The 23,023-nt window shown below is 24.9% G+C and overlaps 1 protein-coding gene across 1 annotated transcript in view; it reads left to right on the top strand.

Moving 5' to 3' along the window:
• Nucleotides 1-6,288: 6,288 nt before the first annotated feature.
• Nucleotides 6,289-23,023, top strand: part of LOC145828548 (centrosomal protein of 152 kDa-like) — a 40,860-nt gene continuing 24,125 nt past the window's right edge. The window contains exons 1-10 of the mRNA XM_082936304.1: nucleotides 6,289-6,371; nucleotides 10,022-10,092; nucleotides 10,682-10,753; nucleotides 11,836-12,018; nucleotides 12,632-12,692; nucleotides 15,224-15,296; nucleotides 17,341-17,501; nucleotides 18,736-18,875; nucleotides 20,878-21,078; nucleotides 21,358-21,489. Of these exons, the coding sequence (XP_082792430.1) occupies nucleotides 17,441-17,501; nucleotides 18,736-18,875; nucleotides 20,878-21,078; nucleotides 21,358-21,489 (534 nt within the window). The 5' untranslated portion in view covers nucleotides 6,289-6,371; nucleotides 10,022-10,092; nucleotides 10,682-10,753; ... (2 more) ...; nucleotides 15,224-15,296; nucleotides 17,341-17,440. The remainder of the gene's footprint in view (nucleotides 6,372-10,021; nucleotides 10,093-10,681; nucleotides 10,754-11,835; nucleotides 12,019-12,631; nucleotides 12,693-15,223; nucleotides 15,297-17,340; nucleotides 17,502-18,735; nucleotides 18,876-20,877; nucleotides 21,079-21,357; nucleotides 21,490-23,023) is intronic.

Below are 23,023 nucleotides of genomic sequence, written 5' to 3' on the forward strand. Positions count from 1 at the left end.
TAATAAACAACACAAACATAAAATCGTAGAATAGTAGTGGGTTAATTTTCTAGTCAGCGGTTTATATTTATCTAAAAATACTTTTGCTAGCAACGTAATTAAAAAAAAAGTTAAACAAACTCTATGAAACTAAAACTGTATTGCAATAATAAGTTAATAAAAATTACTGACCACTGAGCACTAAAGATCAAACTAAAAACACTTAAGGTTTATTGAAAAACAAAATAAAGCACTCAAAAAATCTTTCAAGGACTAACTTGGTGTACAAAAAAACCTTTTGTTTTTCGAGTCGCACATTAATTCGAGACATTTTTATACCTTGTCCCAAGACTAATATTAAAAAATTTAAATTCTTGTTATAAAAAGCTCAGTATTATTTTTTTGCATACTTTTTTTAGCTATAAAATAGTCACGGATGAGAGGTTTTATGTTTTCTACCCTAATCTTAACGAATAAGTAAAGTTATAAAATGTTTGAATTAAACTATTTTAATACAAGTTAAAAAAAAAGTTTCTCTTAGACCATGGGTCGGTAAACTTCGCGGACCAGATTCAAAATCGTTAGTTTTTAATAAAACAAACCAAGTTTAAGTTATGTAGGATATAATTGGTTGCTTTATAACTTATTTTTATAGTAGTGCTAAACAAATAATTATTTAACTTCAATTTACTTTAAACTATTATAATATACTGTTAAACATTTTATTACATTTATCGAAAAACAAGCTAGAGCTTCCAGAAATAACAAAATTTGAATACGTCACAAATGTATGCTAGTTTTAAATTAAAATATCATGTTCGAGTAGTTTTCAGCAGTATGCTCAATGTTAAACTAAATGAAATAAAAATGTAAAATTTTAATGCCCTGGACAAGACGTTAAATGGTATCCGTTGTGTGCGACCCGATAACCGAAAGGTTCTTCGTGCTTCAGATCCGAGGACCAAGTATTTTGAGCGTCTTTTTTTATCGTTCAATAAACTGGAATAATACAATGGCAACTATGCTGCAGGCACATGCCGAGAGCCGAAACCTGTCATATAAAGTAGTCGTTGATTTGGTAGTACTAGTAAACTATAAACAACCAATTCTTATGGGACGACAATAGAAATTTTAGATCAACGTAAAATCTTTTTTATTGATAAAGAAGTATATTAGTAAATGGTTATATACTTAGTTTACGTATCAATTAAAATAAACTTAAGTTTTGTTTCAAACAGTAAAAAAATATATTAGAGCTTAGTTTTATGGAAGTTGTTCATTGAAAAATTTATAAAAAAATATAAAACTACAATACATACTTAAAAAACTTCTATAGTTATTTGCTAAAAATTAGGTGGTAGGTTTTTTTTAATATAGTTTTAAGACTCTTTGGTTTTTCATTAATTAAAAAAACAGTTATAGTCAAAAACAAAAATGTATAAATTGTCTTACGTTTGCACTCAACCAAATCAAGCAGTTTTTAAAACTAATGTGTACAAAATCAGTTGAAATATATAATAGTAATGTTTGAAGTATGTACTGTGAAAATCCTATGTGACTTGATTGAGAAATTGTGCTTTTGGTTTTGGTGTGTTTTAATTTATACATTGTATCTAAAATAGTTTGATTGCTATTTTAACAAATCATATTTGTGTTTTAATAATGTTCAGGTTTTAACCTCCTTAGTCCTGGTCATGAAAATAAACTGTACTGGTGTATGACTCGATAACTGAAAGATTTTTTGTACACCAGGTCCTTGGACCAAAACTTTTGAGCGTTTTTTTTTTGTTTTAGCGTTTTTAAGCAAGAAAGAGGTGTTAATTTTCAAATGAAATACTAAAATTTTGCTTTTTAAATATAAGTTTTTAAATGTTGTGGTAAAATTATTCTTAAACATAACTTTATTTATTATTATTTGATTTATGTTTATTAATATAATTGTGATCAAGACGTTAAACTTTACTCAAATGGTGTGTTTGTGTTTATATTTATTAAACAACAAAAAAAGTACTCAAACAATTGGTCCTAGGACCTGGTGCTCAAAAAAACCTTTAAGTTATCGATTCTTGCACAACTCAAATACTTTTTAACGTCTTGTCCAGGACACTTAATAAACTTGAATTTTCTGGACATCAAGTGTCCTGGACTTAAGTGTCCTTAAGTATGTTTAATTTTATAACCAAAAGGTTTTTTTGTACACCAGGTCCTAGGACCAATAATTTTGAGTTTTTAATAGGCAATCTTCTGCTAAAAGTGCATATACATCTTAATGTTTTTTTTTAATTTCAGTTGTAGATACCATATTAATATTTCTAATATTCTCATAACCATAATAAACCTTCTTATAAATTAAAATAGCTGTATTATATATTTAGTTTGTTGTTTGTAGTTTTATGTTTATTCACTATTATTTTATTTAGCTTGAAATGTTTTTAAAAGTTGTTATTGCTATCATGATGTCAGGATTATTAAAATAAATCTACAAGTTTTGAATTTTAATTTTTACTTCTAGCTATTGTCTGTTAAAGTTATACATTCTCAAATAGAAAAAAAAACAATAAAATTGTTATAAATTTTGTTAAAACTAATTGGAGCAGGAAAAAGTTTTCAATAGTATTATGTTTAGTAATGATATTTTATTTAGATTTTAGGGATACTAATGTACTAAACTGAACTCCACGACCATCAACAACAACCCATGTGAAATTTTGTGATCTGTTTTTATCCTCATAGAATTCATGAGAAATGTACCAAAAATCCTCATAAGTTGGATTAAGAGTCTATCTAAAAAACTGAGAAAAATTACTTTGCTACAATTGGTCACAACTAATTTGATAACCACAAATGTGCTAGGTACTTTTAAGGGTGAGAACCAGAATTCACATCTAGTCCCTGAAGACTTGGTATGCTACAAATTTATGCTTACTACCCAAAATTAAATGGTAGAGCAGAGGTATCTATCAAACAAAATATTTTCTTAAGTTGCACTGTGGAGCATTAGGAAACTTGGATAATGACAAACTTTAAGAGTGCAAAGCTTAAACCCTAAAAAAAACTTGACAAACAATTGTGAAATATTTTTGGCGAAGATTATATAAACAATGAGTTTCTAAATTACTACAACTCCAGGTTACTAAGTATTGATTGAAAGGCGATCCATAGTAGCTATAGAAATCTACCCAGTTTAGAATTTAATGATTCTCTGGACAATGTTGGTGACCATTCTTATGGTGAGACTACTATAGAACCAATTACAGCTCAAATAAGAAGAGCAAATACCACTGTGTGGTTCCAAATTAATAAAGCACTTGCCTTATGTCAAAAAAACTACTTTAATGCAACAAGAATGCTGTAAACTAAGGCTTACTTACTTAAGTAATTTTGTTCCTTTTTCAACCCCCTCTAAACACAGTTTTAGTTAGGTTTTAAATGAGCTAGGGGTAATGTAGAGTTATTTATCTTATTATAATATATTTTGTATGCACATCTCTTCTTTTGTTTTTAGATTGTTCATTGTTTGAATATTAACAAAATTTACTTGAACAAGGAGTTCTTCTGTAGTATTTATATTTAATTATTGATTTAAGCAGTGGCAACATGTGATGACCTGTCATAAGAGTTGCTGAGCAACATGAAAAAGTTCCTTAAGTGCATTACCTTTTATACTAAATTTTTGCATTGTTTTGTAGTTAAGATAGAATTATTAATTTACTATAACTTGTTATTTTAGTACAATTTACAATAGTATTCAAAGTATGTTTAAATTAATCTATACACGCTAGGAAGTCATCGTGTGTAGCCCCTAGTATCAAGTAACTCTAAAAAATGTACTTTTTTTTATTACTTTTGTGCTGATTTTATACTATTTTTAATAATCTAAATTTAACAAATTTTCAATTTGGTTAAAAAATGGCATGGTTGTCACTTATTTTCACAGAGAAGTTAAAGAAAATCTACACAAATTTATTGTCTTAAAAGTACAAACTCAATCAGCAGTGCTATTCCAGAAATTTAAAACACAAGTAACACACTAGTATACTGCAGACATTTATTAAACTAATTTTATTTTGCCCAAAGCTTAACTCATTAAATTTTGAATTTTTTTAGTTTTGTTATAATTTTTTAAATTTTACACAAAGTAAATAAGATAAGTAAATACCTACAATGAATAATCTGTTGGGTATATTATTTACCTGTATAATAAATGTTTTCTTTTATCCTTAAATTTTCTGTACAAGTTTTAAGTGACCTTGCTTTAGAATAATGTTAAATTTCTATTTCTCAACAGTCAAGAAATAGTCAGATTTTTTATCAGCCATTTATTTTTTTTAAAATAAATTCTAAAGAAAGTATTATAGTATGAATAGATTATTTAAATCACTTTGCCCTAGTAACTTGAAATTACTGCTAGCTTAAGAAATTTATAGTTGAAGTAAAAATAATTAATTCTTATATGCAAAAAACTTAAAACTTAGTTTAATTTAGTTTGATGTATTATTTAGAAAACAATTAAATATTAGCTATAATTAGTATTTTCTAAGTCATATTGTTTCTAGTTTAAACCTATTTTTGTTAGAGCTTAGTTTTTTTTTGTTGTTTCAGATATAAAATGTTCTTGTGAGTAATTAAGTTAATAGTTATAATGTTAAAAGTCGTTTCATACTTTACCTTATTGTGTTTTTGTTTTTGACAAAAGTTATACGTTTTATAATTTTAAGGCTGCATTAATATAGTTGAAAAGGCACTGGTTTTTCTTATTTTTAAATTTGTGGTTAAAACTAAAGTAATTATTTAAATATTTTCTCATATAAAATCATCTTAATAAAAAAACATTTAAAATTGATCAAAATAAAACAAAAATTTTAGATGGCAATAACGTATATTTAAGGTAATTAAAATGGATTTTAATAAGTTAATGAGTTCAAACCAATCAGTAATATTAGAAGAAGAAAATGAAGATATTCAAAGAAATGAACAGGTTTGTTATTAAAACTGATAATTAATCTTTTTAGGCTGTTTTTGTTTGCACTATTTTCAATATAAGTAAATATTTTATTGTTTTTATTATTACTTTATTTACAAAAATATTTGTACAATTTTTAAAGGTTTGTTTTAAAATATTTTTATCTCTATAAGATTTTTTCTGTAGTAAAAGTTTTCATTGTAACACTGTTTTTGATTTGTAGATAAATATATAGTTTTTTAAACTTTTAAATACTTTATGGAATTGTTAGATAAGTTTATTTTGAAAGTGCAAGTTTTCAGACTAGTTTGCATAGCAAATTTTTGGTATCAGAAAAAAAGAAGTTTTAAGTATCCTATTTTAATCATTTTTAATTGTATTGATTACTTTTAATGAAAATAAGGGCATAGGGGATAAATCAATTTTTAAATTCTAAAGTTTATAAAATGGTATAAATTGTTGTTTAAGTTTGTAATTTTTACAGAAACTAAATACAAAATTATTTAATTTGATATTGCTTTAAACCAATGTATTACATAAAGTAAAGAAAATAACACAAAAAATATTCGAAAAACTAATATTAATGATAAAAGATTTCAACAAAAATTTCCTCAACAAAATTTCCCAAAAATCATTGACCAATCTAAATATATTTAATTAAAGCTATAATGGATAATAAGATATTATTTTACCAAAATAATTATGGACTTTTGTATGAAAGCTTGAAGTATTATATATAAATACATTTTAAAGAGTATAAACAATTGTTTATTGAAAAAAATTTGTACAAATAGTTCAAGCAATTTTTTTTTTTAATATAGTAAAAATTGTTTTAAACTTAATTTTAGATTTTTATTCTATAGAAGTCAATTTATTTTGTCTATATTGTTTTGTAATACAGTGTACAGTATTTCAGAATTAAAAGCAAATATAAAAGTTATAATTAAAGCAAAATAAAAATTAAAAAAGATTCAAAATTTAAACTTGGTTAACAATTTTAAACCGTAATATTGAAAAAAAAAGTTTTCTTTAAAACTGTGTAAAAAGTTTTTCAATTACGTAGTTAATTTATAGTTTAAGTTCATTGCCTCTGTAAGTAAACTTTAAACTCACTTGTTTTGATTGTTTATACCTTCCCTAAATACTTTAAATTTGAAGCAGTAAAAACAATTGCCTTATTTTCCATGGCCTTAATATTCAATTGTGACAAAAATAATCAATATTGATTTATTTAAAATATTTAAAGTTAGAATTTTGAAAAAGAACAGTCTACTTTGTAAGATAGAATATATTATATTCATATCAAAAATTAAATAACTAAAAGTTTTTGATTTTCAGATGCAAAAATTACTCGCACAAGATTTAAATGATGAAGATTTTAAATTTACAAATGAAACTTTACAACCTACACCTAGTGTAGTTATACCAGGTCAGGTATTTATATTCAATTCTAAACAAAAATATATTTATTTTCTTTAATGCTTTTGCAGTGTTATCTTACGTGTGTTTAAAAGATATTGTAATGTTTGTATAAATCAAAACAAAATATAAAAATATTTATATATTTGTTTAGTTTATTTAATAACAACAATATTATGGTTATAAATCTAACTACCATGCAACCAAAAAATTTTTATACACAATTGCAATGTTAATATATGTTAACTATACATACAACTATAATAAAGCTAAAATGTTATTAAGTTGTAGCATTATAGCTATTAGTGTTGTTTTGTCTTAATATTATACTTTAATAAACATGAAGTTATGATCAATTTAAAAAAAAAAACAACAATGTCTGGTATTGGTATAATCTTAAAAAATGTAGTTTTTATACAGTTTAGTTTGTCTAAATTACAAAACTCTATAAAATATTCTTTACTTCTGATTTTTAGTCCTAAAATAATACATTAAATTTCTTACAATAAAGTTTATAGATAGTAGAAAATGTTTAAGCTAACTTTGTTGAATTTTTAGTTTTTCCTTCTATACAATTTTACATTTTAGATAATTAAAATAAAAGCAGTAAAGTTAAAATCTTTATACATAATATAAAAACAAATTGTACAGTAATCTTCCTTTATTCTACCAACATATGTTTCTGTGTGTCAACGAATCAACACACTTCAACTGGGTTCTGTAAAAAATTAATTACTGTAATGAGAGAATAGAAGCATAGAATAAAGTAGGTGTATACATGTTTTCATTAAAATAAGATATTTTCTACAGATAATAGTTATTAATAAGTAAAATATTAATATTAAATCCGACTGTTATAAAACTATATAATATTTATAATTATTAAGTCTAAAATAAGTAAAGTAAGCTAAATTACACAACAAAACAACAAATTATAATATAAACAAACAACTCACGTTAATGGGAAAGATAACTGATTCAAAATTTATGGTCGTTAACTAATGAAAAATACATTCATTGCAACTAATAATTACGTCACAATGTAAACGAGGTTATTTAAACTATTTAATTTGTATTGCAAAGATCATTAATTTAGTTTTTATGTAATCTATTATGAACAAAAATAAAACATTAACCATTATATAGAGAATCAATTAAATTTAATAAAACTTAACGAGGGTGAAGGCAATAAAAGTCACAGAAACTCGATGTAACATGTATATTATATATTGAATGTTTGTAATGATTGAATCAAAGTTATATAGAATTAGGAAGCAGATTCTATATAACTTTGATTCAATCATTACAAACATTCAATATATAATATACATGTTACATCAAGTTTCTGTGACTTTTATTGCCTTCACCGTCATTAAGTTTTTTTAAATTTAATTGATTCTCTATCTAATGGTTAATGTTTTATTTTTGTTCATAATAGATTACATAAAAACTAAATTAATGATCTTTGCAATACAAATTAAATAGTTTAAATAACCTCGTTTACATTGTGACGTAATTATTAGTTGCAATGAATGTATTTTTCATTAGTTAACGACCATAAATTTTGAATCAGTTATCTTTCCCATTAACGTGAGTTGTTTGTTTATATTATAATTTGTTGTTTTGTTGTGTAATTTAGCTTAATTTACTTATTTTAGACTTAATAATCATAAATATTATATAGTTTTATAACAGTCAGATTTAATATTAAGTATTTTATTTATTAATAACTATTATCTGTAGAAAATATCTTATTTTAATGAAAACATGTATACACCTACTTTATTCTATGCTTCTATTCTCTCATTACAGTAATTATTTTTTTACTTAACCCAGTTGAAGTGTGTTGATTCGTTGACACACAGAAACATATGTTGGTAGAATAAAGGAAGATTACTGTATAACTTGTTTCTATTTATATTCCAGTGAAGTTACTTAACTAGGATCTTTTGTTAGCAAACAATTAAAACTATATATTGAACAGTTATACATAATATATAAAGGTTTATTTAAAGATGTGAAACTCAAAGGACTCGAGTTTCGTGCCTATGCACTCATCAGCTTCAAAACAAGTTTAAAATAAAGCACAAAACAAAATCACAAATGAAAGTTAAAACTTTTTGCATAAATAGATTATGACGTAATTTTGAAACTATCAAAAATCATGCAAAACGGCTTGTGCAAAAATTAATTTACCAATCGACAATGAACTGGCAAAAATTCATAAAACTTCAGTGAGTAACTATATATTCGGGCAGATAATTGAAAGAGATAAAGATAAAATTAAGTTACAAATTGAAATTTAGGTTATTTTAAGATGAAGTTAAAACTTGTTAAACTTTAAAAGCGACTTTTTTATATGTCTACAAGACGATACAAACTCGCTTCTTTTATTTAGGCATCTCTTGTCTTTCAGTGCATATACAACGCCTGATGCTTCTTTGAGACACAGCCTACATATTGGGCTATTGCCGTCAGCTATAGGCTGTGCTCTTTTTATAACTTCCCAGGATATTTCAAAGTCAATGCCGCTGCGCTTTAAGCCACAAACATACTTCGAAAGTTCAGTGTCATTTTCATATATGCAGCTTTGAAATATTTTTTATGATTGGCATACCTGAATCTAAACTGAGTCGAGCACAAGCCGTCATAGAACCTCGTCTCAACGCCAGAGTTAACTGTGGCCTTGTAGACGATGTTCTCTGAACGGCAATTGCCTCCTTTCAAATTATATTTACAGCTACCAGCGCAGCCACATTGACTTCGAATTCCTAAGTTTTGATTTAAAATTTTTTGGTTGTGTGCCTTAATGATATTCTCTAAATTTGCTGTACACAAATAACTTATTTGCATATCTTGTCTCAAAGAAGCATCAGCCGTTGTATATGCACTGAAAGACAAGAGATAAATAAAAGAAGCGAGTTTGTATTGTCTTGTAGACATATAAAAAAGTGCTTTTAAAGTTTAACAAGTTTTAATTTCATCTTAAAATAACCTAAATTTCAATTTGTATCTTAATTTTATCTTTATCTCTTTCAATTATCTGTCCGAATATATAGTTACTCACTGAAGTTTTATGAATTTTTGCCAGTTCATTGTCGATTGGTAAATTAATTATTGCACAAGCCGTTTTGCATGATTTTTGATAGTTTCAAAATTACGTCATAATCTATGTATGCAAAAAGTTTTAACTTTCATTTGTGATTTTGTTTTGTGCTTTATTTTAAACTTGTTTTGAAGCTGATGAGTGCATAGGCACGAAACTCGAGTCCTTTGAGTTTCACATCTTTAAATAAACCTTTTTATTAATAAAACCCTCAAGGTGGTCTCAGTGTGAAAAAATTTAATTTATTAAGTTGAATAACTATATATATAAATTCCAAAAATAAAAATTTGAAGAAAAATATCCTACTAAGAAACTATTTTTAAATTTTTTTTTTGTTCAATCCATGGTATGAACAACTTTCTTACCTACTGACTCTTATATAATCTAAAACTATGTTAAATTTTTATACTTAATTTACATTTAAGTTAGTGTAATATTTAGTAAAGAGTTTTATCTAACTTCTTAGTATATTATTTAAAGCACATATTTAAAAATTACTTAGCATGCATCTTACATTTATTTGAAACGTTTTTTAAATTTCTACTACTTTATAGACTTTAAGAGCATAGATGTGACAGATGCAAGCTTTTCATTTGATGATGTCAACCTATCATACGACCCTTCTGTAATATTTTGTTATCTATGAAATTTATACTTAGTAAATTTGTAAATTTACTCAAACACTTAATACTACTAAACGTTTTTATCTGAATGTTATTAAAAAAAAAACATTAAATTTCCTTTTAATTTAAAAACATTTTACTTCAATAAATTTTACAAAGAATCAATAGAATGATTAAATATTGTTTTCAATTATAAAATATTTACAAACAAAATTTCTAGTTGGTAAAATTCTTAATAAAAATTGTTTTAGTTTTATAATTATTTTGGCAATGTTGATAAATCAGCTAAAAACATTGTTTCTCAGTTGTTTTTTACAAGTAGTCTTTTTGTTGTTAAAGATAAACAAAACAATACCTTAAAAAAGAAATCTTATTATTTTCTTTTTAAATAGCTTATGAAGTTATATAATATCATTTTAAAAACAGAGAATAATTAAGTTAAACTTTTATTAATTTTTCTAATAAAAAAGAACTTAAGATATGATTAGAAGTATTTTAGTTCTTTTATAGTATAATTAAGTGCTAAAAAAAAACTTAAATAAAAACTAAAGAAAATATTCAGTTGTTTACTTTAAGTTTTTTAACTTTTAGGTTTTTCATAATCAAATTCTCGCATCCAAAAGAAAAATAACAGATGCTGAGATTTGGCAACAACAACAAAATGTTTGTAAATTTTTAAACGCAATTTGATTACAGTTGAATACTAAATTTTATCCATATCTTTATTCTAATGCTGGTCTAATTTCGAGTCAATTTACTTTTTTCTTTAATATTTTATTTAGGGTGGATGTCAGAAATGCACGGATCGTCTTTTTTACAATAAAAAAATCAATTTTAAAATTGATTAGCTAAATGTTTTTATTATTTACTGAGAAACAACATTTTAAAGAAATAAGTTTTAAATTATAAAATTTCTTAATTAGAGCAGTAAAAGCTTGTGCAAAAGTGACGCTTCGTGCATTTGTGAGCCATTCCTGTTTTATATATAGTACGTGAAAAAAGTCGTTTTTCTTAAAGAGTTATATCAAAAAAAAATTTATATACTTATAAATTTTTATTTCATTGCTTTAAATAATTAAAATCAAATAGTTAAAAACCATACGTACAAAATTGTCAATTGAAAAAAATATTCAAATACGTTTGTTTATAAAGTAATGCTTAAGTAACACTAACAGAGTTGCCTAAAAACGTGGAATTTTGCTAAAACCTGGAACTCTGCAAAAACCTGGAACTGCAAAAAAAAAAGAAATTTTGAACAAATATTACTTAAAAACCTTGAATTTTAAATTAATTTACATGAAAAGTAACAAAATTTTAATTTGATACAAAAAATCTACCATAAAGTTTTTTTTCATAAAAAATATTTAAAGTAGCTTTTAAGAATTTTTAAAATCTTGTTATACTATTTAAGACAATTTCTTTACCTTAAGTTTAATTTAATACTACAAATAGACCAAAAACTTTTTAAAATCTGGAATAAATTTTGAAAACCTTTGGCAAACTTGAGCTTATTCAAAACTATTATAAACTTTTGTTTAGTTTTAGTTCATTTTATTAAGTTTGATGTTTATAATTTATTTATTTTGTATTTAACTTATAAATACTGATTAAAAATTTTTAATACTTTTTAAAGTTTATCAAATTTTGAAGATTAGTTTAAATAACTTTAAATCAAAATAAACATAGTCGTTTTGATTTTTCTTAGTATTTGAAAAAACATATTTTTAATGCCAACTTTTTTTTAGTATGCAGATGCAACTGATCCAAATGAAAACTTTTATATTCCCAACGATTATAGTAAAAGCCAAAAAGAAGTAAGGTTTTCACTTCGGACTTCTAATTCATCTGAAGCTTCACCATCTAACTCTTTCACAAACTCTCAGCAAGTTTCTAGCGCAACATTTACTAAAAGTCAAAGAAATATTAAAGTATGTTTAATAAATTTGACTTTATTTTTTATTTTCGTTATAATTTAAAATATGAAAATTATACTAGTATGACATAAAAACTTTATGAGGGATATATGTATTATCTTTTTTAGTTCTTGTTACCAGGGGTGTTTTGTGATGGCGCCATAGTGCAAATTAAATTAAACTAACTAGAGTGTTATAATTATTAACGGGAGTTGTTATATCTGATAATGAAACATGTAGTTCGTTAAATTTGAAATATAAAGTAAAGATAGAAGATCTTAGTATGAAAGATTGTATGTTTAAGATAGTTTTTGTTGCTATTTTACTCCTATGGCGTAATCACATGATTAAATCACAAAATCACAAGATTGATATAAAAAACTAATTTACAAATATATTGAGATTGTTGTTGGAATAATATTTTTTCTTAAGTTTTTTTTTGTATTATAGCCATGATTTAAAGTATTTTATTTAAGGATATAGTTTCAAAAAAGTAGAAATATGTTTTCTAGCTTAAGTAAAATTTGAAAAAACTGTTTTTGTAAAATCAACATAATTGTTTAGTTATTTATATTTACTATTTTCTACAAAAGAGTAAACAAAGTTACACCTTAAATCTATGTTTTAGATTGCTGAAGAACTGTCTGAACTTCCGGCATATGAAGACGAAGAATATGATAAACCAGAAAGTTATTTAATACTTCTAACTTGTTTTTAAATTTATCAAAACACATTCCATTATTTTTATTGTTAAGTACTTTTAACCAAAACAGTATTTTAGTAAGAATAAACTAAATAAGAGTTTATTCAAATCATAACTTTAACATTTTTATAAAATATAAAATAATGTAGTAATCCAGTGTAAAATTAGAATTGAAAAATTCACCAACAATACTATTACTGTTATTTTTAGTACTTTAACTTACTGTTTAGAATTATTAAATTTAAAATGATACTAAAACAAACTAAAGAAGAAAACAAAAAAAAAACTTTTTGAAAATTTAAGAAAATAACTGCTCTAAAACTATTTTAAATACAAAAAGTTAAAAAATATATTCTGGTAAACAAACTTTTTCAGCTTATAGCTTCCGGACAGGGTTGCCAAAAATCTGATATCCTGAAAAAACCTGGAATTTAAGAAATTTTGAAAAATACCTGAAAAAAGGGAATTTTAATTTTTTTACAAAATAAAAAACAAAATTTCAATAACAAACGCAAAATCTAATATAACGATTATGATTTTTGTGTCTATAAATAATTTTTTCATAAAAAACATATTTAAAGTAGCTTTAAAGTAGCTTATAATGTTAGTTTGATTTTATACTTAAAATGGACCGAAAAAATTGTTTTTTAAAAACCTAGACGAAATTCAGAAAACCTTAAACAAATTTACCAAAAACCTTTGGCACCACTGATCCAGAATATGTAATTGAAAAGATCTCTCAGCTCGCAATAAAATTGAAAAATTTTCTTCCTTGTACTTGCTGACACTCTTATAATTGTTAATTAATAAATTATTTTTTCTCTTGTATATCCGATTGACCCAAAAACCAGCTTATCAAGATATTTGGCACATGCTGATAAATTGTAAATGAAATTTTTGAGACAACTTTCTACGTAGTCACTGCACAGTGACACTTTAATTTATAAATGATGTTTTTTCTTGAATGGGAGAAATATTTTGTAAATTCAATATAGAGGTCGATTAGGGTACAAAATTGTTCTTAAACCTACCGAGCCAAAAACCTGGTTTACTTCCTCGGAAGTTTTCTTAAAAAATCTCTCAGAAATATTGCCTAGGTAAAGAAGTTTTACGTAAACTTGACATTTATGAAAGCCAATCATTTTAATGTTGTTGATAGTTTTGCTTTTGTTTCAACTTTCTATACTAAGCTACCTGGTTAACTAAGAGAGAAGAAATAGTTTTGGAGTATTTTCAACTCGCTTTTAAAATAGCAAGGAGAACAAAGTCTAGTGAAACACTTCACCATTCTCTACGTTTTAGAACAGTTTTGTATATTAATTGACCTCTAAGTGGAATTCACAAAGATATTTCTCCCATTCAAAAAAAGTTACATCATTTGTACATTTATTTGTCACTCTAGTAGTTACTACGCCGGAAGAACGTCTGAAAGGTTTCATTTACGAGTTAATCAGCATATGCTAATATGTAAAAGCTTAAATTTAATTAAAGTCACCCCTCGCGAACCTACGTACATTGTGTTTACAGCACAAATGTGTAACTAAACGAGAGAACGTAACTAAACGAGAGGTAGCAAATATGTTTACGATATTAGCTGTCCTATAATGCATTTAATTAGCTACAGCTTGTTGTTTACAGAAATAGTTTTTATTCATGATGTGCACATATGTAAAAAGTTTTTTGATACATAACATTTTTTTTAGTACAAACTGTTTGTCTGTATACAAAGCATATTTTCTAGTTTTTTACTTGCCCATCTAAGATTGAACTTGTCTTGTATGGTATTAAAGATCTTTTTATATCTTTCTCTAATACCATGCAAAACAAGTTTAATCTTAGGTGGGCAATAAAAAATTTAGCTTAAAATAAAAGATTTACTGAGTTAAAATAAAATTTTGTGCCGTTAATATTGTGAGGAATTGAAAATTGTACCTTCATTTATTTAAAGTCATAAAAAGGAGCTAAGACACTTAAATATAATGAGCAGAGTTTCAATTAAAACTGTTATTAACTAGTAAACTTTATGTTACATTGAGGCACAATTAAATGTTTTTCCAACCTTCAAGAAACATTATTTAAAAAAATTTTAAGTAAACAAGCATACAGGTGGTTAGCATTTAAAATTATATATAAAAAATTAAATGTGTTGTTAACTCAATATATACAATAAATTTACATGACTAAATATTTTTCAAATTGTATTTGTATTTTTCGAGAATTTTTAAATGCGTATCTAAACGAGAGTGTGTAATCAAACGAGTGCTTAGATTCGCGAGAGGTGACTGTACCTGAAATCTATTTTTCAGTAAAATGAGGTGAAGTTCCCTTTATCAGAAAATTAAATTAGTTATGCTTTAAATATAAAACGCTCACGTAGAAATTTTATTATGATTTAATTTATAGTTTAATTTATGGAATTTAAAAATACAGAACTTTATCTTTCTTCTAAATTGTTAATTTTTTTTTGTAGTGTTATAGTTATTACATTGGATTCAACAAAATTTAATGATTTAACAGGTGAAAAAGACTTGAATGAAGAACAAACTCAAGTTAAATACAAAAAGCAAAGTAAAACAGAAAACAACTCAATGTATGTTTCAAACGTTTAGTATATTGTACAAAATGTTTTTCTCTTGTAATTAATGCTACTTTTTGCTACAGAAATTTATGTTCCTCGGTTTTACTTATAAACTTTAGACAATATGTTTTCTATTTATAAAAGTTAAACATTTTATTCAATTAAGACTGTAGATGTGACTTTTTTTTTTTTTGCAAATTGATTTATAAAAAGTTTTTTTTTATTTAGCTGCACTATACAGTTTTCAGTGTAAAAATTCAAATTATGTTTTGAAATACAAGGCATCTAAGTTAAAAGCTTTAATATGATCCATATGGAAGATGTACCTAAGTTCTATCTTTTTTAAGCGTTTTTTAAAGCTTATGATACAGTTTTGTTAACAGTAGGAATTTTACATGGTATAGGTACTTATTGTAAAATCATTATTTAGTGATAAGTAAGTCAGTATAGTTGCTCAGTGTAAAACAAAAGTTAATTTGAGTTTTAAGCAGAATAGAGAATGATTTTTTTTTAAATCAAAGTTGTTAGTAAATATGTAAATAAGGACATAGGGTGGTCCAACATTTTTTAACAAAAGTTATTATTGACTCTTATATTAAAGCTTTAAATATAAATTACAAGCCAGTTTTTAGAGAATTTAAAAAAAGTTATTTTACTTAAAAGATATAGTAATTTTTGAAAAAATATCCAATACAAGCATATCGACCACAAATTTTTTGTTATCAATGTTCTCAAATTTTATACATTAACTTAAAATTTATTTTTTCTTTTATTTTTTGAGCTAGACACCTCAAAATTTCGAAAAACGTTCTTTATATAGTTTAAGAGACTTTGAATGTTGGAATTTTAGCGTTTAAAAAGAAATGTAGCATTGAAAAGATTTAAATTTTAGTAATTGACTTACTGTGAAAATTTGAAGAAGATTGGTTAAAAAATAAAAGAAAAAAAATATTTTAGTAAAATAGTCTTTTTACGCGTTTTTGTTTTGTGTCTTCCTGAAGGAACTTATTAAGCTCACCAACTTTGATTCGCTTATATCTCATAAGTTACTTGGAATTAAAAATAATGATAGCCAAGATAAAACTCTACAAAATAAGATAAATTTGTAAAAAAACAAGGATGACCCCCCTATGCCCTTAACTAAATTCTTTTGCAAATTGATTTTGTCTGAATGTTGAGTTTGGCTGTTCTTTATGTATCAAAATTGTCTCTTGAAGAATAACTCCTAATTTATTTTGTTTTAGTTTATTAATAAGTAATGAACTATCTTAATGATAATAGTACTTAATGAAAAACTATACAATTAGTGTAGATAAATCTACACTGTCATACTGATTAGTTCTTTTTTAACATCTTCTACAGTATTTTGTATTGAATGTCAATATTTGGAAAATTTTCAATAAGTACAATAGAGTTAATACAGAAAGTATATTTTTAAGGAATTTACAAATAGCAAGTAGACTTTGTGATATTAAATTTTTTTTCAGGTTTTTTTTTAAATATAATTTTTAATGCTAATCATTTTTCTACTATCTAAAGACCTTGAAATTTTGATACTACTTTGCCAAAAAACCTTAAGGATAAATAAATTTTTAGTAGGTTATCAAATTTCTAAGAAACTTGATGATTAACAACTGAGAAGCTTTTGTTTCTACATTTATCTTATTACAAAATGACTTAATCCCAAAACTAAATGATTATTTATTTAATGTACCTAAATTAGCTTAGTTTATGTTTAGGCTTTGGTATAACAGCCTATGTTAAACATTAAAATATTGCTATGATCCCTGCTCTTGCCTTATTTTAATCATAATATTCCCAAGAAATAATATAGTTGGTTTATTAGTTACTCTTTTAAATTAACACCTAAGGGATATATCATAGTTATACTAAATATTTAGTAGTCTTATAAACTTTCTGCCCGATGAAGCAAAATGTTTCTTGGATTGTTTTAAACTGGAGTAAACAATTGAAAAATTTAAAATATTTATTAAACTAAAATTCAAATAAATATTTTCTAAACTTAAAGTCTTTTAGTTTATTTTATTTTAAACAGACAAACAGATTATGGTCCAATTTACGAGCAAGCGCAATTAGCAATTTTGTACGAAGCCAGAGGTAAGCAAATTGACCGGCTCAAATCTCAAATTACACAAATGCAAAGCGAATGGGACAAAGAAAGACGAATTACTCATCATCAAATTCATGTTCTAACAGGCTTGAATTTTTGTTTTAATGTAGAATTATTTTTAAAATATTTATACTTGATTAATGTGTAATGTATAAGTATTATGTAGTAGTATAATGTGCAAGAGTGTTTTTTATGAGTTTTAAAGGTTTACCAGTTTCACCCAAAGCAGATTTTTAAAACTATAAAACTGTAAAAAAGATCTATAAAAGTGATAAGTATAAAAAATCACTGTAATTATGCAAAAAATATTATCACATCTGAAATGTATGTGTAGGTAGGACCGACGTCAATAATTAAATCAATTCGTTAAAAAATAGTTGGATTGCGGCTTTTTTGTTTTTTAAAGGTGTTTAAAAAACACTGTTTTATTCTACCAAGTGTATAATTTCTATAACGGCCTGTATTTGTTTTAAAACGGTAATAATTACAAATATACAAACAATCTTCTATCTCTATATACACTCTTGACTTTTATTGATGAGCTAAGTATTTTATTTTATCATGTAAATCTGACTTAAAAAATAATATGTTTAACAAAAAAAGTATTCTTTAAATACAAAAACGAAATAGTATGCAATATGTTGCGTTTATATACTTATTGATTATATATCTGCGTTAAATCTTCAAGATCTATTCATGCAAGGATTGCCATTGAGTCAAATACTATTTTGCATACTGAAATAATTTATTCAAATAACAAAGTTTTGCTGTTCTTAAAAAGTGAACTGGTCTATGGAAGACTTTTAATTTGAAATTTGTATTGAAGTTGTCGTTATTTTACATCTGAACAAACTAAGTACATTCTAAGTTTTTACAATCTAATCTTGTAAATGATTGTTTTTTTCATCTTTTAATATGTTGAATTGAAAGTATTTATGCTATACAAAATTATAAAATATGATTTATAGGTCTTTACATAAGTATATGAATTTTATAATATGTTTATAAAACAGTATTTAAACAAGTATGTTAGAGTATAATAATAAAGCGCATGTATAAGAATAAAATAAAGTCTGAATTGCTCAAAGTATTTAATGCAGACTCAATGGCCTTTAATTTATAAAAAAAGGTCATATAAACATGTACTAAAAATATTTTAAGACTTAACTTAATTTTCGAATTAGACCAAGTATTTAAAGAATTCAAATTTTAAATTTTTGAAATACAAGCTTGAATATTATTTTATTTTGTATAGTTGTATATAGACACTTTTTAATATCTATTGGTTTTGATTTGTAGCGAATTGTTTTATTTACACAGAAAACGAAAATGAAAATAATAACCAAGTCAAGTTACTTGACAAGCTAGTTACAAAAAAAGAAGAAAAAATAAAAGATGTTGACGAAAAGTACCGACAACTGATAGTTGATTTTGATAATGAAAGATCGTCGAAAATTGAGGTTGTTGTTAAAAAAAGCTTAAGGAAGTTGATAAAAAGTTATTCAAGATATATACAATTAAAAAAATTAATTGTTCAAAAGTACTTTTCAGAGTTGCCACAAAACCTGTACTCCTGAAAAAACCTGGAATTTGAGAAATTTTGAATTGATACCTGGAATAACCTGGAATTTTAAACAATTTTCAAATGATAAATATTAAAATTTTGATTTGAAACGAAATTTTTATCATAGAGATAAAAAATTTTGTCATCATCGTTTTTTTTAAATTTAACGCATCTAAAGTAGCTTTATCAGGGCTGCCACAAGGTCAAGAAAGTCAGGAAAATGAGGAAAAACAAAAATGAATGACAAAAGTCAGAAAAAGTCAGGATAAGGAAACCAAATTTTAAAAAAGATCAGATTTGTCTATGTAAATTTACAAAATTCCTTATTTTCAAAGCCTTCAAATGGTAAAAAATAATTTAAAGTCAAACTAAAATTGCAAAACTTTCCACAAATTTACAAAATTACTTAATTTTATAATGCCTTCATCTGATGAAAATTAATAAAATATCCTTTTATATAACTGCAAAATTTTTTTATAAACATATTGAACAACTACCCTATTTAACAAGCAGTTTTTGTATGCTTTTTAGTACTGATGATCTGTGGCAAGGACACTTCCCTTGTTTAACAATGATTTATACACAAAAGTTTATCTTGCAGATTTTTAGAATCAAAGTGTTTTTTATTTAATTAAATAATTAATTCTTTAAAATTAAGCACTAAGTTTAGTATTTTATGTAACAAGTTTATTTGTATACTTTACCTCTTTATTATTTTCAAAGTTGTTTAAATTTGAAAAACAAATAAAAAGCAGATTATGTTATTAACTTGTAATGAATGTAATTGAAGTTAGATAATTGATTTCAGTAAAAAACTGTTATTTTAACCTGTATAAAAATTACATTGAAAGCTTTATATAATTTCAAGTGTTTGATTATCTATTTTAGAATAAGTTAAAATTAGGAGTTTGATTTAGAAAAGTCAGGAAAGTTTAAGTAAAAAGTCACGAAATTTTTTTCAGCTTGATCTGTGGCAACCCTGCTTTATAGTATCTTTTCAATGTTGTTATACTATTTAACACAGTTTTTAACCTTAAACTTAACTTTAAACTAGAACAGACCCAAAAACTTGTACTTTCAAAAACCTGGAAGGTTTCTCAAAAACCAGTAACTAACAGTAACTTATCACTGTTTAAGAAATACATTTAATTACAAGTTTATATTGCAAGAAAATACCGAACTTAAAAAAGCTGACTAATAAAAAAAAAAAAAAAAAAAGAATTTTACGTATAAGATAAAACATTGTTTCTAGACAAAAATAGCAAAGGCAACCCTCTACAAAGTAAGATCTATTTGTAAAAAAGGTGATTACCTTACTATTTAAATTAATAAGATTAAAATAATATTCGACTGAAGTTTTCTTAATGATTACTTTTTATTAACTATTAGCAGTATTTCGGCTATCTTCATTAAAGCTCAGATGTTTTTGCCATCATTCAATAAGCATTAGACTGCACCGCACCACAATAAACAACTTCGAGATAATATACGGCCACCTTGTCCTAATTAGTGTTTATCAGGTAGACATAGTCGCGAGAATATATCCATGTTTGCTCTATGATTCATAATTAGCACAAAACAGTTCGTAGACTGTTTTTGAAACTGTTGTTGGTAGTCGTGCGGTGAAGTTTAATATTTATTTCCTATGATTAAAAAAAAGCTTACTAACTATTTGAATTATTTCCTTTGAGTTTTAGAGAGCCTAGTTAAATTTTATTTAGAATTTTATCATTCAATGCAACATATATGGTAAAGAAGTAAACAAATAAAATATTTTAATCGTTGAAAGAAATTTTTAGCTGCCAGAAGAGTTTAAGGAGATCCTTCAGGCTTAAGTATATAAAAATAATTATTATTAAAGAAAAGGAACAATCATAGAAATATAAACACGTATTTAGGTGGAAAAAGAGCTGTCGGGTTGCAGATGTAGTGTGGAACATCTCCAACAGCAACTAATTCACTTGCAAAGATCTGACACGCTTGAGCGAGCACGTCAATCAAATGATGAGATTTTAGCTGCGATGGAAAACAAACATAACAAGCAATTGTACCTGTTAAAAGAACAGCTTCAAAACTTAGAAGAAAGTAGTCGCAACAAGGTTCGTATTAATTTAAAGATATTGATACTTTCTAAAAAATAGGTTTAAAACACTTAAGAACTTTTGATACTAGATATTACTCATGTAAACTTAATTCGTTTTATAACTATGAAAAAACTCATATTAAAACTATTGTTGTAATTTAAAAATATAATTTAGTAACATAAAAATTATTAAAAATTTATTTTCAAAAAAGTTACTATTCAAAACTATTTAAAAAAGAAATTATGATATATATTAAAGTATATTAAAAACATTTGTGAAAATTCACAAATATAGAAAGAAGAATGTGAAGATTTAAAAGTCAGATTGAGTAGCTCAATAAAACAAACTGAAATAGTTGTTATTGAGAAAAGCCGCATTATTAATCAACTTTCACAAAATCTCCAACAAGCTCAAAATCAAGTTCAGGTAAATTTTGTATTTTTTTAGTATACTTTGCTTTTTTTCTATAGTTTTTAATTTTTATGAACTTTTAAGTCTTTGCAATTAAAAGTATAGCAACTTACTACTTAATTACCAGTTTGTTTTCTGCCTCACAAATTAGCACTCTTTTATAGCCAAAATCGCCCCTAAAGAACAACCACTTTGAAAAGTGTCAGGCTCAATTTGAAAAAAATATGCGCACAAACTCTAAAAAAGCTTATTTTAGCTTAATTTATGTACAATGAAATTTTTTTTATAATATGGTATTTTTCAACCAAATCAAAAATTATGAACTTATAATTTATTTTTATAGCCTTTTAAAAATCAAAAACCTTTTTTTTTACAATAATTTTCAAAATTTTCCTTGTATGTTATTTTTTTATATTTTATTCTAAAATTTTTGAATAGTTTGGTTTTGGTACTGGTTTTAATTAAAAAGTTTAAACATAACTCACTTATTTTCGAAAAAAGTTTATTGATATTTTTCGTTTAGCTCTCTTCGGAAATAAATTGCTGAAAACTATGAATATTATAGAAAAATTTTAGTTGTATATAGTGAATTTGAAAAGTCTAACAAAAAATAGTTACATCATAAAGTATAAAAGTCTGTTTAGAAGAAGTTTGAAAAATAGAATAGAGTTGTACTGAACTAACTTGAAGTAATTTATAAGACAAAATTGCTAAAACAAAAACATTTAAAATAGTAGAAATTTTTACCTGAAACTAAATTAAATAAAAATCACATTAAAAATACGACAATAAAGACAACAATAATACTACTAAAGACGCTATTTGTAAAGTTTTAAATTGTAAAAATCTCTTTGTTTGCAAACTTTTGGCTCGCGAGTTCTAATAAACAAAGATTCTAGAACTGAAAGATGGTAGGTGTTTCTAGCTCGGGATAGGATTTCGAACCTATTATCCAGGTAGTTCTCGGTACAAACAGGGTTGTTGAGGAGGTGCAGATGAATAGATGACTGTTCACCTTTAGGCTTCACGTCGTCATTAAAAATAAACCTTTTTAGCTTTTTCGTGACATGCTGCTCTCGCCTGACGTCATTTATTAAAACTAAAATTTACATTTAAAAAGTAAAATTTATTAAAAACATCATTTATAACGAAAAAAAAACTTGTTATTATAGAAAATATAATCTTGTGGTCACAATAAATTTGAACAAAATTACTTTAGGGTGAAAGTCCTTTAACTTCATATAAAATGAGAAAATCCTTACATAATTGATACAACAACGTGATTGTAATGCTTTTTAAATACTTACAGGTTAATCATAAAATACAAAAAGTCTGTTAATTTTATCAACTAAATAGTAGAAAATCCTGAAAAAACCTTTAAATATTTGTTTATTTTTATATGAGTAATGCTTTAAACTTCTGTATTTTACTTAAAATAAATTTGATAAAATAAGTTATTTTTTTTGTAACTCTGTGTACAGTTATCGTCTGTAACAAACATGTTGTTAAAAAATATTTTCAAATACCAGTTTTTAATCAAATAGCATCT

Source organism: Thalia democratica, chromosome 2, assembly GCF_965202585.1.
Source record: "Thalia democratica chromosome 2, ktThaDemo2.hap1.1, whole genome shotgun sequence".
Taxonomy (NCBI): Eukaryota; Metazoa; Chordata; class Thaliacea; order Salpida; family Salpidae; genus Thalia; species Thalia democratica.